The sequence below is a fragment of the Callorhinchus milii genome, unplaced genomic scaffold (genome assembly GCF_018977255.1).
Source record: "Callorhinchus milii isolate IMCB2004 unplaced genomic scaffold, IMCB_Cmil_1.0 Scaffold2, whole genome shotgun sequence".
NCBI classification, from domain to species: Eukaryota; Metazoa; Chordata; class Chondrichthyes; order Chimaeriformes; family Callorhinchidae; genus Callorhinchus; species Callorhinchus milii.
In genome coordinates this window covers 110,815,113-110,830,154 of record NW_024704743.1, presented here as the reverse complement: position 1 = coordinate 110,830,154, position 15,042 = coordinate 110,815,113, and the positions used below count along the sequence as shown (strand labels likewise).

At 40.7% G+C, this 15,042-nt stretch overlaps 1 protein-coding gene across 1 annotated transcript in view; it reads right to left on the bottom strand.

Annotated features, from left to right (window-relative positions):
* Window positions 1-617: 617 nt before the first annotated feature.
* znf704 (zinc finger protein 704) overlaps window positions 618-15,042 on the bottom strand; it is a 67,212-nt gene continuing 52,787 nt past the window's right edge. Inside the window, exons 8-10 of the mRNA XM_042331686.1 lie at window positions 13,302-13,403; window positions 3,684-3,784; window positions 618-1,763 (exon numbers count right to left, since the gene is read on the bottom strand). Coding sequence (XP_042187620.1) covers window positions 1,652-1,763; window positions 3,684-3,784; window positions 13,302-13,403 — 315 coding nt within the window. The 3' untranslated portion in view covers window positions 618-1,651. The remainder of the gene's footprint in view (window positions 1,764-3,683; window positions 3,785-13,301; window positions 13,404-15,042) is intronic.

The window sequence follows — 15,042 nt, the reverse complement described above, 5'->3', positions numbered from 1 at the left end:
ATTTAAATGATTTTTTCCCAGGGAGCGCATTTCTATGCACTGCCTCTTAGTACAAGAACCGTCCATTAGTAACACACACCATTCCCATTATAAACTGCTAACACAGTTACTATGTTGACAGGTAAGAAGTTAATTACATCCTGCAGCTTGCACAGTGTGAAGAGTATCTCATGTCACTGAACAATAAAACACAATTAACACCAATAGATGAATAATGTGTTTGAATCAGGGTTTGAGTAGGAAGAACTGCAGTGTAAATGGCACGAGCACAGGAGAAGGTGCTGTGGGTTCACAAGAACTCCACTCCGACCTGAGATCACCTCTGACCAGAGTTTCCTGTGGGTCGTGAGTATCATGACATACACGAGAAGCACTTGACACCCTCAAGCACTCCTCTGGTGCTAGGGTTATTTAGCCTGCGAATTTCCTGTTCAACCATTCTCTCAACCCTACTAATGGTGAGGACTTGCACCAGGCTCTACATTTACTTAACTTGCATAGCATTTCAGAGCATCCAGAATGTGGCAAATTCATAAACACAGCATTAATTTTCAGGCCTTTTTTTTGTAAGTTCTTTTAAGAAACTATATGAAACAGACTTTGAGGTTAAGACAAAGTTGAACAATTTGCCAAATTCTGGAAGCACTGAATGAATACCTAGAGAGGATATCTGGAGCCAGGTGGGATTTCTCCCCATGAGCTTTCAGTTAATTGGTCGGTCATTTCACATGTTGGAGAAAGTTTACAAATGGTTAGGGAATTGGAGACAAAATGGAAAGAAATCTGCTTGTCTCAATGTACTGCAATGTTAAGCAAGGCTGGTATTAATTCACTTGCACTGTCCTTGTTTACTGTTCCAGTTCAATGCACATCCCTAAAGGGTCCACTAGCTTGTAATACAAAGCAATAAAGCTGATAATTTCTTTAATTCTTTTAAGCAGAAGTTCCTATTGATCTTGGCTGGTGTTCTGTGGTGTCTTCTTAAAGATGTAGCTCAACCGATTCAGTTTTAGAAGTGGACGTCATGGCCTAGCTCTCCCTCTCTTCAACTCCATCTTGTTCTTCCATATTTTCGTCGTCCAGAGAAGTTAAGACACATATTGTTGTAATGTTTCTATATCAGTGTTCCTCTTAGCACGTGTGCTGTAGTTGGGATTAGTAAAAAATAGCTTATATTGCCTACCAGAAAAGTAACGTCACATCAAAAGATAAATTGCGCAAGTGTTTCACTTGGGAGGTGCCTTTCACAGGCAACGGAAGAAGTTCTGACCTGATCAGAGCTTCCCCGGGTGTCTTGGTAAATCTTCAAATTAAGATATAAAACATAGCAAATTACTTAATTTCTTAGCCAGACAGATGTTCCAGTGCAGGAACAGACACTTCAGAAACTCCTAATCACATTAGTCCAGCTGCTCGCAGAAGATTTCCAATCAGAATACAATCTTTTGTGCCTGATATCTGAACAATCTGTGGTTGCTACCCACTCCCACACAGCTTTCCTTTAAGTGCACCTTGTTGGATACGAGTGTTGCTAAAGTTTACAAAATCAACCCCCCACCCTCCCCACAAAAAAAAGAGTTAAGTGCTTCAAAAACCTACACGTTACATAGCTGCACCAGGAATCTTCTGAAAGACCCTCCAGGGAAATCCTCTAATCAATAAACCTCTGGCAAGCTTTCTTCCAGCGACAGGCAGTACACCACATGTCTCGGTTTTCCATTCCATACACTTTGCGGCATTTCTTTCCTTCCCCGCGAATTTTTCTGGCAGCAGAAAACAAGAAAAGGTCAATTGATCCCAGGGCTGCCAGTGGTGGGATTGCTCAAAAAGAAATGTGAATAATTAGCAAATTTCTATAACATTGTGCACGCTGAAAAATACATTCGGATTAAGAAACCTGTTAAGACCCATTTATATTAGGCCAGTTTCAACTGCATTTACTCACAAAAATCTATTTATTTTAACAAAAACTGGATCTGCTATTAAAACCGCTGCAAACATTTAACATTTTAGAACATATCTTATTTCTTTTGCCAGTTTTATGTTCCATCTGTGCTGTTCCACTGATGTGGTCATACTTTTTGAATCTCAGCCAAAATTAAAGTGCAATTTTGAACCTTGAATGACTGGATTTGAAAGCGGTTAGTTAATGGTGCACTTTCAGCTAAGGGATTTACTTTTGACCATAAAGAGGGTCATGTGATAAGGACAGCTTTCTACTGAGAGTGATTCTACAGAAACTAATTTTTTTGCATTTTGGCCCAAATGCACTTTGCAACAACGCACCTCTTCAGAAACCTAAAATTTCACTTCATGCGGCAGGACTGTTTCCATCTTAAAATTTAAGATGCTGAGGAATGTGGAAAAATTTTAAATTCAGTCTTAATTTAGAAGCCAGACCTTTTCAAGAGCTGTGGAAAAACAGCTTAATACTGAACTTGAGAAATTTTGACAAATCTGTACAATCTTAAATCTAAGACAAAATGCTTGTAAAGTTCAGAATTTTGAGTTTCCATGTACTCATGAGTTGTGACATCGTGCAGCACCTTGGGATGTCCTTCCGACATGAAAAGCATTATATAAATGTAATTTTGTTGTTGTTATAAAGGAAGGACAAGATGAGCATATTAATGCAGCTCCAACAGTGTTGTATTGATTATAGGACAACATGGCAATAGTGATGCAGAAAAGTGATGGTGTATTGGTAGCATAACATGTACGTGATAATATTGGAAAGTTAACACCAATGGACGACATATTCAAAAATGTTGTGATGATTCATTTCCATTTCTTTCCTTTGCTAGTCAAGGTGGAAGTGATCGCAGGATTCGAGTAGTGGCTGTGTGGGGACAACAATTTGTCAAATTCTTCTTGCTCTAAAATGCTCCATACAAACAGAGTAAATCTAGATCCAGGTGGAAATTGTCTCCAATTGTGAAACCAAAACAAGGTCATATTTGTCTGTGTTATTCTGATCCATTACTGCATTTTAAAAGTTAAAGAATTAGTGTTGTTTTTAAGTAAACGCTATGAACTTTCAGATTCACAATTACACTTTCACTTTCAGCCATTAATAAATGCATATTTAACTTTTGCTAATTTCAGAGAATGGAGTTGAACAGTCCAGGGGATAATCGGTGAGTTTGGAACCTTTAGGGGAAGGAACACAATAACCATTAAATGATTTTAAAAAGGCTACATCTTAAAGATGACTAGAACAAGCCAACTTGCTGAGAAATGTGGGCTTGCTAGGTTCTACATAATGAGATAATAACTGAAGAGAAAAAACGTTGTTGAACCTTTGGATATGATACAGAAATGCTATCAGTGTTTCAAGGTTTCTGCCTGGGAAGCAGATGGAAGCTATTTTAGAAACGCCAGTAACATATCTTGTAACTGGATGTTTTCCCAGCTTTGTGGCCTGTTTCTTTTTCATTCTATCCTTTCACAGGAATCCTACACTGAGCATAAAAGGCCATTTGGACCTGACCCAACAAGTAATCTGCTCAGAGTTGAAACATGATTTTGTTGTTAGAATTACTTTGCTGAAGTGCAAATTCTGACTATGGTATGCTACAGATGTTGTTTAAAAAACAAGCACTTTTCTTTCCCTCTCCACTCCCCTCCCTCTGGCTGTACATGCACACACACACACACACTCTACAGAGAAACAGCTACCACACCTTGCTGCACTGAGTGCAGGTCTGGGTGGAGAGGAGAGTGCAGAGAGAGGCAGCTGGCGATGGTCCTTGATTCCCATGGCAAGGCTGTGGTTTGGGGAGATCTAACACATAGAAACAACAAGGTTAACAGCAGTTTTATACAGACTCTTTGTAAGATCTATGCTGCTTTATCTAATTCCACAGTTTTTCTCTCTCCTGCCCCCTCCATCAGTGCCTCGGGACGTCCTCCCAACGTGGAAGGCGTTATACAAATGTAATTTTGTTGTTGTTGTTGAATTTTGTTGTTGCTGTTCCCGACCATGGAGTTATCCGTAATTGTCCCACCATGGACCCAAGAGTCAACCTATACAATACCTTCCCTTATTTCCTCATGACAATCCTCTGCTTCCTTGCCCTCAACCAGTTGCTGATCCTCATCCATGGTTTACTGTTGATTAGCCATTGACATTAGTTTTTAAAGAAATTTCTCATGTGGTGCGTTGATGCATGCCTTTTAGATATGTAGGAAAACTATCGACTTCCTCATGTCAACACCTCAAAAACATCAAAGAAGATTGATCTGGCAAGATCTACCTTTTTGAAGTTGCGTTGGCTTCCATTTTCTTTGGTTAGTTTTAACCAGATAATATTCTATTTACTACTGGACATCAATCCCATTAATGGTTTTGAGGCTAATGGGTTTGTCATCGTAAGGCATGGTCTGTCACGCTTCTTGAACTTGGGACCGCATTTTCCTGTTTGATCCTCCCCTGTGCTAATTGACCCTAACAAATGGCCCATTTTAACTCTGTGAAGTGAAGAGATCTGGAAGGAACAACGTGCTGTTTCTGTGGAGCTTGCAGCTTCACATTTCATCTCACGAGCAAGTACGAAACTCTTTCTTCTCCGTGGCCTAGTGGGTAACAGTGCCAACTCGTGCAACAATAAAGCCACAAAGATCAGAGGTTTGAAGTGTGAATGTGAGGTGATCTCAAGCAAGTTAGTGGTTACCGGTATTACTATTGCCCTCAATGTTGTAGGAATGTGATCCAATTCACTGCACATTTTCTGCTCACTTCCCACCCACCTTTTGTGCTAAAATTGCCCAGTTTCCAGATCATTAGGTGATCGCAACATCACTTCCCATTTGCTGCGCACACAAAGCAAGAAGTGACATTGACAGTGAGCTGGAGTTGGGCCATTGTAACTTCCCACACTAAAATGTTGCTAACTTCTGGGTCACCAGGTTGGTACTGTAGCAATGTCACTGGCTGCCTGATAACCTGGAAGTTGTTTTTTTTTAAAAAAAAGCATGGGAACCGATCGGCTGGCTGTGGTGAAACCAGTTATTGGCCTCGTTATAATGGGGCCTGGGATTTTATGGATCTCAACCACTGCATTATTATAGGGCTCCACTGTGTTGCCTAGATTTACTGTAGCCTGGTGTAATTTGCGATATTCACAAACTGAAATTGTTGTGTTAATTACAACTGCAGGTTTCCACACATCAATTTGTGAGATTCCTTAAAGACATCAAAGGCCCTCCCAAAAAATCCCAGTGAACAAAGTGTCTGCACTCTGGTCTTTTCAGGAATTTTGTGACTGTGAGTTTTCGGCTATCCACTGGTTCAAACTCAAAGTTTTGAATAGTATGACCACATCACATGTGGCAATTTTCACCCTGATGTCTCAACCTTGGTCACTATTAAATACTATGACTTAATTTTCATGTTGTTTCAAATATTGGGAGAATGTGTCAGCCTGATTTAGTTTTTAGCGCTCTGTCCTCCGAGTCAGAAGGCTGTGGGTTCAAGCCCCACAGCCAGTGCACTGCAGTCCAATGTCAGAGATGCTATCATTTGGATGGGATGTTAAACTGCCTGTTCACGTGGATATCAAAGATCCCATGACACAAATGGAAAAGAGGAGTGAATTTCTCCTGGTGTCCTAGCCAACAGTCTCCCAGATAAAATTAGTTATTCACTTCATCTGCCGTTTTTGCATGCCCTCAAATAAACAGTTACTACACTTCATATTAACCTCAGTGAAATGTTTTGACATGATAAGGCATTGTATCAAACTCAAGAATTATTATACATTATATTGGATAGGCTGGTGAACAAATCTCTCAAATAAAGATATGATTAATAGAACACTTATTCCACATAAATATTACACAATACCTAAAGTTTAACCCTCTGTTCCACTTACTACTTTAATAATACTAATAATTCTTACATTTGACATAGCGCCTTTCACATTAGCAGGATGTCCCAAAGCGCTTCACAGGATATATTGTGAAGTGAAGAGACTGGGTGTTTGTGGGTGAATGCGGCAACCAATTTGCACATAGCAATGTCACACAAACAGTCATGAACTGAATGATCAATTTTATTTGGGGGATTGTTGGCCAGTACACCGGAAAAAAGAAACTCCTTTTTTTTTACAAATAGTGACAAGATCTTTAGTCAGCAATCTGTTGTGAGCTGGAAATAAAAAAAATGCCTCCAATATCAGTAGACTTCATTTTGCAGTGTTACTATGGAGCTGTTTATAGCTTTGAATGAACTGCAATGAAATACAAATTGCAGGTTACTCCACTAAGGGCACTTTACTGAGGAGTGGTTTCCTCTGAAATGCAATCCTCTGTGCACTTTTTGGATTGAAACAGAAGAGTAAAGGCCCATCAGAGTGGTGGGGCTTTTTAATCTATATATTCAGTGATACATATCATCTTGAAAAGAAAAGGGAGTTTCCCTGGCTAACCATCTCCCAAAATAAAATTGGTCATTCACTTCATGGCTGTTTGTAGGACATTGCTGTGTGTACATTGGCTACTGCGTTTGCCTTCAAATTACACAGACACTACACTTTACAGTATATCCTGTGAAGCACTTTTGAGACGTCCTCCCGGTATGAAAGGGGCTTTATCGAATGTGAGGATTATTATTATGGCTCATTGCATCTCCGCTCCTTCCACAAACCAGAAACACTATGTTCCATCATCAGAAGGCATTTGATAAGGTTCCACACAAAAGATTATTAGCGAAAATGGAAGCGCATGGAGTTGGAGGTAACCTTGTGACGTGGCTTGGTAATTGATTGGGAGGCACAAAACAGAGAGTAGGGATAAAGTGAACGTTCTCTGATTGGTGGGACGTGACAAGTGTTCGCCATACATATGAATGACTTGGATGAAGGAATAGAAAGTTTTATATCCAAGTTTGCAGACGACACTAAGGTAGGAGGCTCAGTAAACTGCATAGATGGGAATAGAAAGTTACAAAGGGATTAAGTGAGTGGGCAAAACTGTGGCAGATGGAGTTCAATATAGGGAAGTGCAGGGTCATCCACTATGGATGAAAAAAACCTTTATCTCAAGGGGCATGGAATACAAAGGGCAAGAAATAATGCTTCAGCTGTATGGAGTGTTAGTCAGACCCCATCTGGAGTACTGCATTCAGTTTTGGGCACAACACCTCAGTAAAGATATATTGGTCCTGGAGGAATGCAGCGTAAGTTCACCAGAATATTACCAGGCCTAAAAGGGTTAAGATACGAGCAAGGCTGAGTAAAATTGGATTGCATTCCTTTGAGTTTAGATGGTTGAGGGGTGATTTGTGGGTTATTTAAGATGATAAAGGGATTCAATAGGGTAGATACAGAGAAGCTATTTCCTCTGGTGGGGGAATCCAAAACATGGGGCATAGTCTCAAAATTAGAACCAGGCCATTTAATAATAATAATAATCCTTGCATTTGATATAGCACTTTTCATGTCTTCTAGACGTCTCAAAGCTCTTCACAGAATAGACTGTAAAGTGAATTGACTGTATATTTGTGGGCGAAAGGCTGCAGCCAATTGCACACAGCAGTGTCCCACAAACAGTCGCGGATTGAAGTGACCAATTTTCTTGTTTTTTTTCTTGAGGGATTAATATCAGGGGTGTGGAGTAAGGAAACTTGCCCAAGGTTTCACCCTGCTGGGAATCGAACCCAGGTCTCTCATTTAAGAGTGAAATCAGAAAGCTTTTTTTTCACTCAGAGGTAGTAGAAATATGGAATTCTCTCCCCCAAAAGGCCATGGATGCTGGATTACTTAATCCACACCTTCAAGAGTGAGGTTGATAGATTTTTTGATAGGTCAGGGTATTAAGGGATATTGGGAGCAAGCAGGAAATTGGAATTGAAAGGATTAGTTGAGGTACAGATCAGCCATGATCTAATTAAATGGTGGAACAGGCTCGAAGGACTGAATGGCCTACTCCTGTTCCTATAACTTTCTCCAATTATTTATAACAATAATAACTTGCACTGAAATACCACTGGAGTAGACCTGTAGCTCAGTGGTTAGAGCACTCGCCTCGCAAACGAGAGACTTGGGTTTGATTCCCAGTAGGGCGAAACGTTGGGGAAGTTTGCTTACTCCACATGCCTCTGTTTCCCTATCAGTAGGTAAAAACCCAGTCATTAGTCGATTGGCGAATCGCATTTCTGGGGGTAATAGTTCCTTCAAAATAAATAAATAATTGGTCACTCAATCCACAAGTGTTTGTGGGGCGCTGCTGTGCACAATTGGCTGCCACGTTTCGCCCACAAAATATTACAGTCAATTCATTTTACAGTATATTCTGTGAAGCGCTTTGAATCATCTCAAAGGCATGATAAGGCATTATATCAAATGCAAGGATTATTATCATTATTACTAATTATTAGGCTAGTGTCTGAAAGTACTTTACAGAGACAAAATAGATCACTGAACAAAGTGAGAGGAGGGAGCAGGTTGAGGAAATCAAACCAAGCCAAGGTGAAAGGATTTAGGAAGGTTTTGAGGGAGGGATTTTGGGAGAGTTGGAGAGAACAGGGGCTTGCTTATTGGGCAGCTCCAATTGTGGGGGGCGGGTGTGGAGGGGGTGGTGGGAGAGAGAACAAACTGAACTCCCATATTCTGTTACAAATGTTTTCCTTGATTCCCCAAAGATAATAGATCGAAACTCTGAATATCTGTCTACCCTGACATCCCTATTATTCAGCTCTGGCCAGTTGCTTTCCACAGATGGTCTCAGCAGCATGACCATGATCCACAGTGTATTTGATCATCTCTATTTATACCTATCCCTATAACCTTGAATGTCATCTCTAACCATGTAAATGCCGACTGTATCTATCTACTTTTTTTTAAAAAAGGAGTTAATGACACAGAAATAAAATAATCGCTATTATGAAAAAGACACTCTCTCAATTTTTAGCTTTTCTTTGAGGTTTATTAATTTCATAGAATCAAATAGAAAATTTATTGTACGCTGGAAATTTGAAATAAAAACAACAAATGTTGGAAACCTACAACAGATCAGTCTGGAAGAGAGCTGACAATAGTTTGGGTTTTGGTCATTGTCAACAGCTTTCCTCCCAATCAGTCACATGATGTTAACGTGAACTATAGTAAGCTTCAGTAATATATCTGCACAGATTTTCCTGACAATTGTAAACAGTTAGATAAAACCAGTCACTCACTTCATGGCTGTTTGTTGCTGTGCGCAAATTGGCTGTCGCATCTGCCAACAAAACACTACACTTCACAATGGAATCCTGTGAAGCGCTTTGGGACATCTTGAAGATGTGATAAGGCGCTACATCAAATGCAATAATTATTCTTTATTATTATTATTATATTTACTCTCCAGAACCCTGACCCTTATTTCAGAAACAGCTTGATGCTGTAATGGTAAGACAATAGGGTGGGAATTCTGTAAGAGATCAAGTGACCCAAAGAGCCTTCTTCATTTTGTAGTGTGACAGCTTCTTTTCTGAGTCAATTACAAGGTTAAGGGAGGGAGGTGCACACAGTATAAACAAAAACTACAACAAATTACACTTGTATAGCCCCCTTCACATTGGCTGGATTCCTACATTGGCCAGGTATGGCAATATGCTCATAAAACATGTCCTACTGGGACACCCTGAGCAGTTGGAAAGACTTTGCACCAGCTCCAAATACTCCTGAATTCTTGGAAATCCTGAAGGTACCTGAAATCAAATCATTCGTATGTATTTTTTTCTGAGCAAATATTAATTGTCGTAAGGGTGGCTGGAAGTCATCTGAATCAACCAAACTAATCCTTTGTAAAAAGGAAGCTAATGGTTACCATAAAACCATATTAACTAACAAGAAAGTCATCTGAGAGGCAGTAAAGCAAGCAGAGCTGAGCACTGTGTTCCACTATGTGATGTCACTCTCATTAGGCTCCAGCATCCGGAGAATAGGTAATGAGTTTTAGATCTGATTTCTTTTGCCAGGAGTGGTTGGGGAGCAGACAGATTGAAATACAATACAAACGAGTGAAGTGCAGAGCTGTCACACAGACATTAAATGTACACATATGAATTCTCAAGAGCTGACATACATTCCCATCAGTCTCCGCTAATGGGGAAAATATGGTAATTTACTAAGAGGCATCTAGCATAATTATTGTAAATCACAATGTCTGCGCTGAATAACTTAATATTATTATTGCTTTAGGCATTCTGCAGTAATCAGGGCGGACATCTGCACTATATCATAAGCATCAGTATAAAAGTACTGAATGTACTGAGCATCATTGTTTAAAACAACTGATCAGATCGACAGAGAAATTGCTACAAGGGCTGAATATGTTCATCTCTAGCACCTTGTGCACAATGATAGTAAATCATCATGAACAGCTTTTTGAGAGCAGTGATCCACAGGCATAGAGCATGTCCAGCAGATATTTTATGGAAGGGTTATGTCCTGAATTACTGTAGATCATTCACACTGCTGCTGATACTTTCTAGATAGCAAATTACATTGGAGGGGTCTGTGTTCTTCAGAAGCACACTGATTAATGTCTACAGCAGAGGCTACACCCATCATTACCAGCAGATATGCCTGAGCAGTACAGCATCGGATTTCTGGCACTGCTTCTGCCTGTGCCCGTGTCACTCTCTCCAGGAATCAAGCTAACTCATGTCACCCCCGATACAGAAGCTTCACAGCATGAAGGAGATACAAGCCTGGCCCATAATTACAAATGGCTCAAACTAATGTCCAGCATCCTTTTGAAATCTGCAAATCTGTTTTAGTTCAATTCTCCCCGCCCCTTTAAACTTTCAGTAACTGCTCTGTGGATACGGCTGTAAATAATCCTTGCATTTGATATAGCGCCTTATCACGTCAGCGAGACGTCTCAGAGCGATTCACAGGATATACTGTAAAGTGGTGTGACTGTGTGTATTTTGTGGGTCAAACCCCTCAAAGCTGTTGTAGACAGGTGGCCAGGAATGCTGTGTGTGCGTGGGCATTGCTGGTCCGCAAGTGTCTGGCAAGTAGCAGCTTGTAAAACGTTTACAGCACAGTGGGAGGCTATCATGTCTGTACTGGAGCCAGCTCCCCCACTGGTACCATCTACTCTTATCCATTCCCTTGCACTCTTCAATATTATTTCTTTCTCAAGTATTTACCCAATTAGATGCGGTTATGGATTTAGCTTCAACAGCCCTTTCTGGTAACGCATTCCATACTCCAAAAGCCTCTGTACAAAACAAATTGTTCTAATGTCCCTTTCGGCAGGTGATACTTCACATTTCTCCACTGATTTCATTTCCATTTATCTGCCGACTCTGCTAACCTAGCTAAGCCCTTCTGTTGTCTTCTGCACTTCTTCTGATAAGAAAACTTCTACACTCTTGCTACGGACTTTGTAGCATATTTTATTCAGAGCTTAGAGGAAAGAGGAGGAAAGTGAAAATGTAAATTATTAATAATATTCTTTACATTTGGTACAGCACCTTTCATGTCAGGATATCTCAAAGCATTTCACAGGATTTATTGTGAAGTGACTGTATTTGTAGGCAAACACAATTTGCACACAGTAATATCCCACAAACAGCTATGAAACAAATGACCAGTTTTATTTAGGGATATTGTTGACCAAGACACAGTGAGACATTTCATTCTCTTTTCGAATAGTGCAATGGGATCTTGAACATCCACCTGAACAGTCTAACATCTTGTCCGAAGGAAGGCACTTCCACCAATGCAACAATCCCCAAGGATTGTATCGAAGTGTCAGCATAGACTATACGAGTTCAAAGTCCTGACGTGGGGCTTGAACCTATAACCTTTTGACTGAGAGACAAGAGTGCTATCGACTGGGCCAAGCTGACATACCCAGTATGAGATACTCAACTGTTTACATCTGTTTTCTTGAAGAGTGCATTTGAATCTCCCACCTTCTATATCAGCCTGGGTTGTCATTGGTTAAAACAAAACTGCTGTAATAAAACAATGATTTTTTTTCAAACAAAAAAAACATACAATTAATTTTGCTGTAAAAAAAAAGTGATCAAGGCTTCTCCTAGTTCAGATATCTGCAGACGCTGTGATTTCCTGTGCACTCTGACCTACTCTCTTTAACACGCGAGGTGCAGTGTTTGCTGAGACAGGCTCCTGTGCAACTGATATTGGAGTTGACCCAAATAACCTTGGACGAGTGCAGGAGGGGCAGAGCTTAGGGCCCCCAGCGCAAATCACATCCATCCTTACAACTAAACCAGATTCAAGTCAATGGAAAACTGGAAATGTTGCCAGGAGTCCGTTTTGAACCCTAGTGTTCCCACTTTTAGCAGCATAACAAAACTAAAGCGAATCAAACCGTACCCTCCCCCAAACAAAAATATCACAGAATAAAACAAGGAGAGTCCTTCCCCCTACCCAATCAGTGCACAGCCCAATCTTATCCTCAGCCATGGAGTGAAATTCCACCGACTGTTAAAGATACCAGCCTTGGTGGTCCGTTGTTATAAATAAAATGCTGCCCCTTTTTTATAAGCCCCAAAAAGCAAACGCGATTGGTAAGTTGAAGATCAGCGAAATTTCACCCTGTGATGTCCATGTCCACCATACGGCAGCTGTCACTCAAAGCAATCCATAGCGAGTGACCTTGGCTGACCTTCCTCACCCCCAAGTCCAAGTGCATTAAGGAGAAATTGTACCAATGTTACAGGCAAAACAGCTGATATCAACTAATCTAACCTGGACCAGGACAGAACCTAAGATCAGTTATCACATTGGCCAGTAGCTTTACCCACATAGTCATTGGAGGGGCTGAATATTGGTGAAGTTTACACATACTGTATATTTATGTTACGTTCTCTGGAAAAAAATAGATCAGTACCTTTTGGCAATGCTATTAAAACTCTTTGAAAAATTGCAGTACTGTTTTCAAACATGATCATCGCAGAATTCACAAGAGGTTGGGAGGAAGAAAGCCCCTTCAGCCCATTTGATCTGATCTTTCTCTTTCCATCATACCCACCTTACTGTCCATGCACCCTGTGGTCATCATAAATGAGCTCCGTATCCTGCCCTCAACCACCCTTCCTGGCAACCTGTTCCAATCATTAATTACCCTCTGGGTAAATAAATATTTCCTGGTATTTGTCCTGAAAATTGCCTTTTGCAACTCGTGCCCTAAACTTGTGCTCTCTTATTCTACTGTCTTTGCGTGTCTGAAAGTATTGTTCTCAGTTCACTTAATTCCTCCCACAGCCCACCCATTAAAGCTCCAGCAACTGTAGAGAGCTGTGGCCCTTTGCAGATCTTTAAGCCCCTCGTACTTACTGGAATGCCCGTGAAGGTGACTGGTGGAGATTGCCAGGAAATGCTGAACCCATTGCTGCTGGGTGTGAACTTGGATGCTGGAATGTTGACTGGTGCTGTGGCCTGTGAGGGAGAAAACTGTTACAGTAAATGTTACATGCATGCTCTTAAGAGAATACCAACGACAACAATTTACATTTTTATGGCAATTTTCACATCGAGGGGATGCCTCAAACCGCTTCACATAGATATCTGGGTGCCTGAGAACATCAGGTCTCTCACCATCCTTCTTGACCAAAGAAAGGCCATGATCGATGGCTGGAATAAACTCTGTGAGGCATAAAAACTGAGGGAGGAGGGAAAAAGAGGGTACTTTGATCTCATTGAAGGATTATTTCTGTCAATTATCACAGAAAAGGAAACATTTGTTTGTATTTGGAAGCAAATAGACTTGTGGCAAATTCTGGTGCCTTCGCTCATTTCTCCTCACCATCCCCCACCCGTCCCAAATCTAACCCCTACCTCTGGTGCAAACCCTCGGTTGTCCAATGCCTTGGGAAATCCTCTGGACATGAAAGACAATTTACTGTTGTTGTAGTTAGAAGAAGGCCATTAGGCACATTGCTTCTGGACCGGCTCCTTTAAAAGCAATCCTTTCAGTCCCATTTACCTGCCCTTTCCCCATGCCCCCTCTGTGGTTGACAATGCAACTGGCTGCTGAGAAGCACAAGATACACGGTATCAATGCTGGGAAGTAAACACAGTATTTTTTTTGTTGCTGCAAAACTGCCCACAAAATATACACAGTTGCATCACTTTACAATAAATTCTGCAAGGTGCTTGAGACCTCACGACAACTTGATAAGGTGCTATAGCAAATGTAAGGTTTATTATTATTATTATTATCATCATCATCACCTTGTGTCAGGATTAGGCTCTGCCAGCTCAGGCACAGCACTGTGTCTGAGGCAGAGTGAAATTTCCTCTTCCAGATTCTCTTCTAATGTTCTGAAGAGGAATTCTTTCACTTCAGGCCAATATGAGATTTCCATTTCACATGCCTGCCATCCCCATGGTCTCTCCAAATAAAGCTGCCAATTTAGTACCCAAATAATGGAAAGCTTTGTTCTGTGGATTCACTCTCACCAGAAAGTGGAGTGAACTGTCCAAACTCAGTTAACTTTTCAATAGCCGAGAGAGAGAGAGATTCTAAATGCTCATGACGCCTGGCTGGATTCAATTCAGGGGTAAATGGGAACCGATGCAATCCGCTGTGTTGTCCAGACTCCATTGATTTATTTTAATTGAAGAGAAATCCAGATTCAGAAACCAACATTAAAGAATAAATGTAAAAAATGATGAGTTCAAACCTGGGAGTATGACAGCGCTTTGTTATACTGTCACAGGGAGGTGAAGTGGTAAATATATCAAGTGTGACGTGTTTAGTTAGACTCAATTCATGGATTCCTGTAGTGTATTGATTAGAGCATTCGCCTTGCAAGGGAGAGGACCTGGGTTTGATTCTCGGAGAGGGCGAAATGTTGAGCAAGTTTCCTTACTCCACACGTCTCTGTTTTTACCTAGCAGTAAACAGGAACCCATTTGTTAGTCGATTGACGGGTTGTTTTTCCACGGGTGATAATCCCTTCCAAAAAAATAATATAAAAAGAAGTTGTCACTCAATCCATGCCTGTTTGTGGGAAACTGCTGTGCGCAATTGGCTGCTGTGTTCAAATGCAAGGATTATATTATAATTTTGATG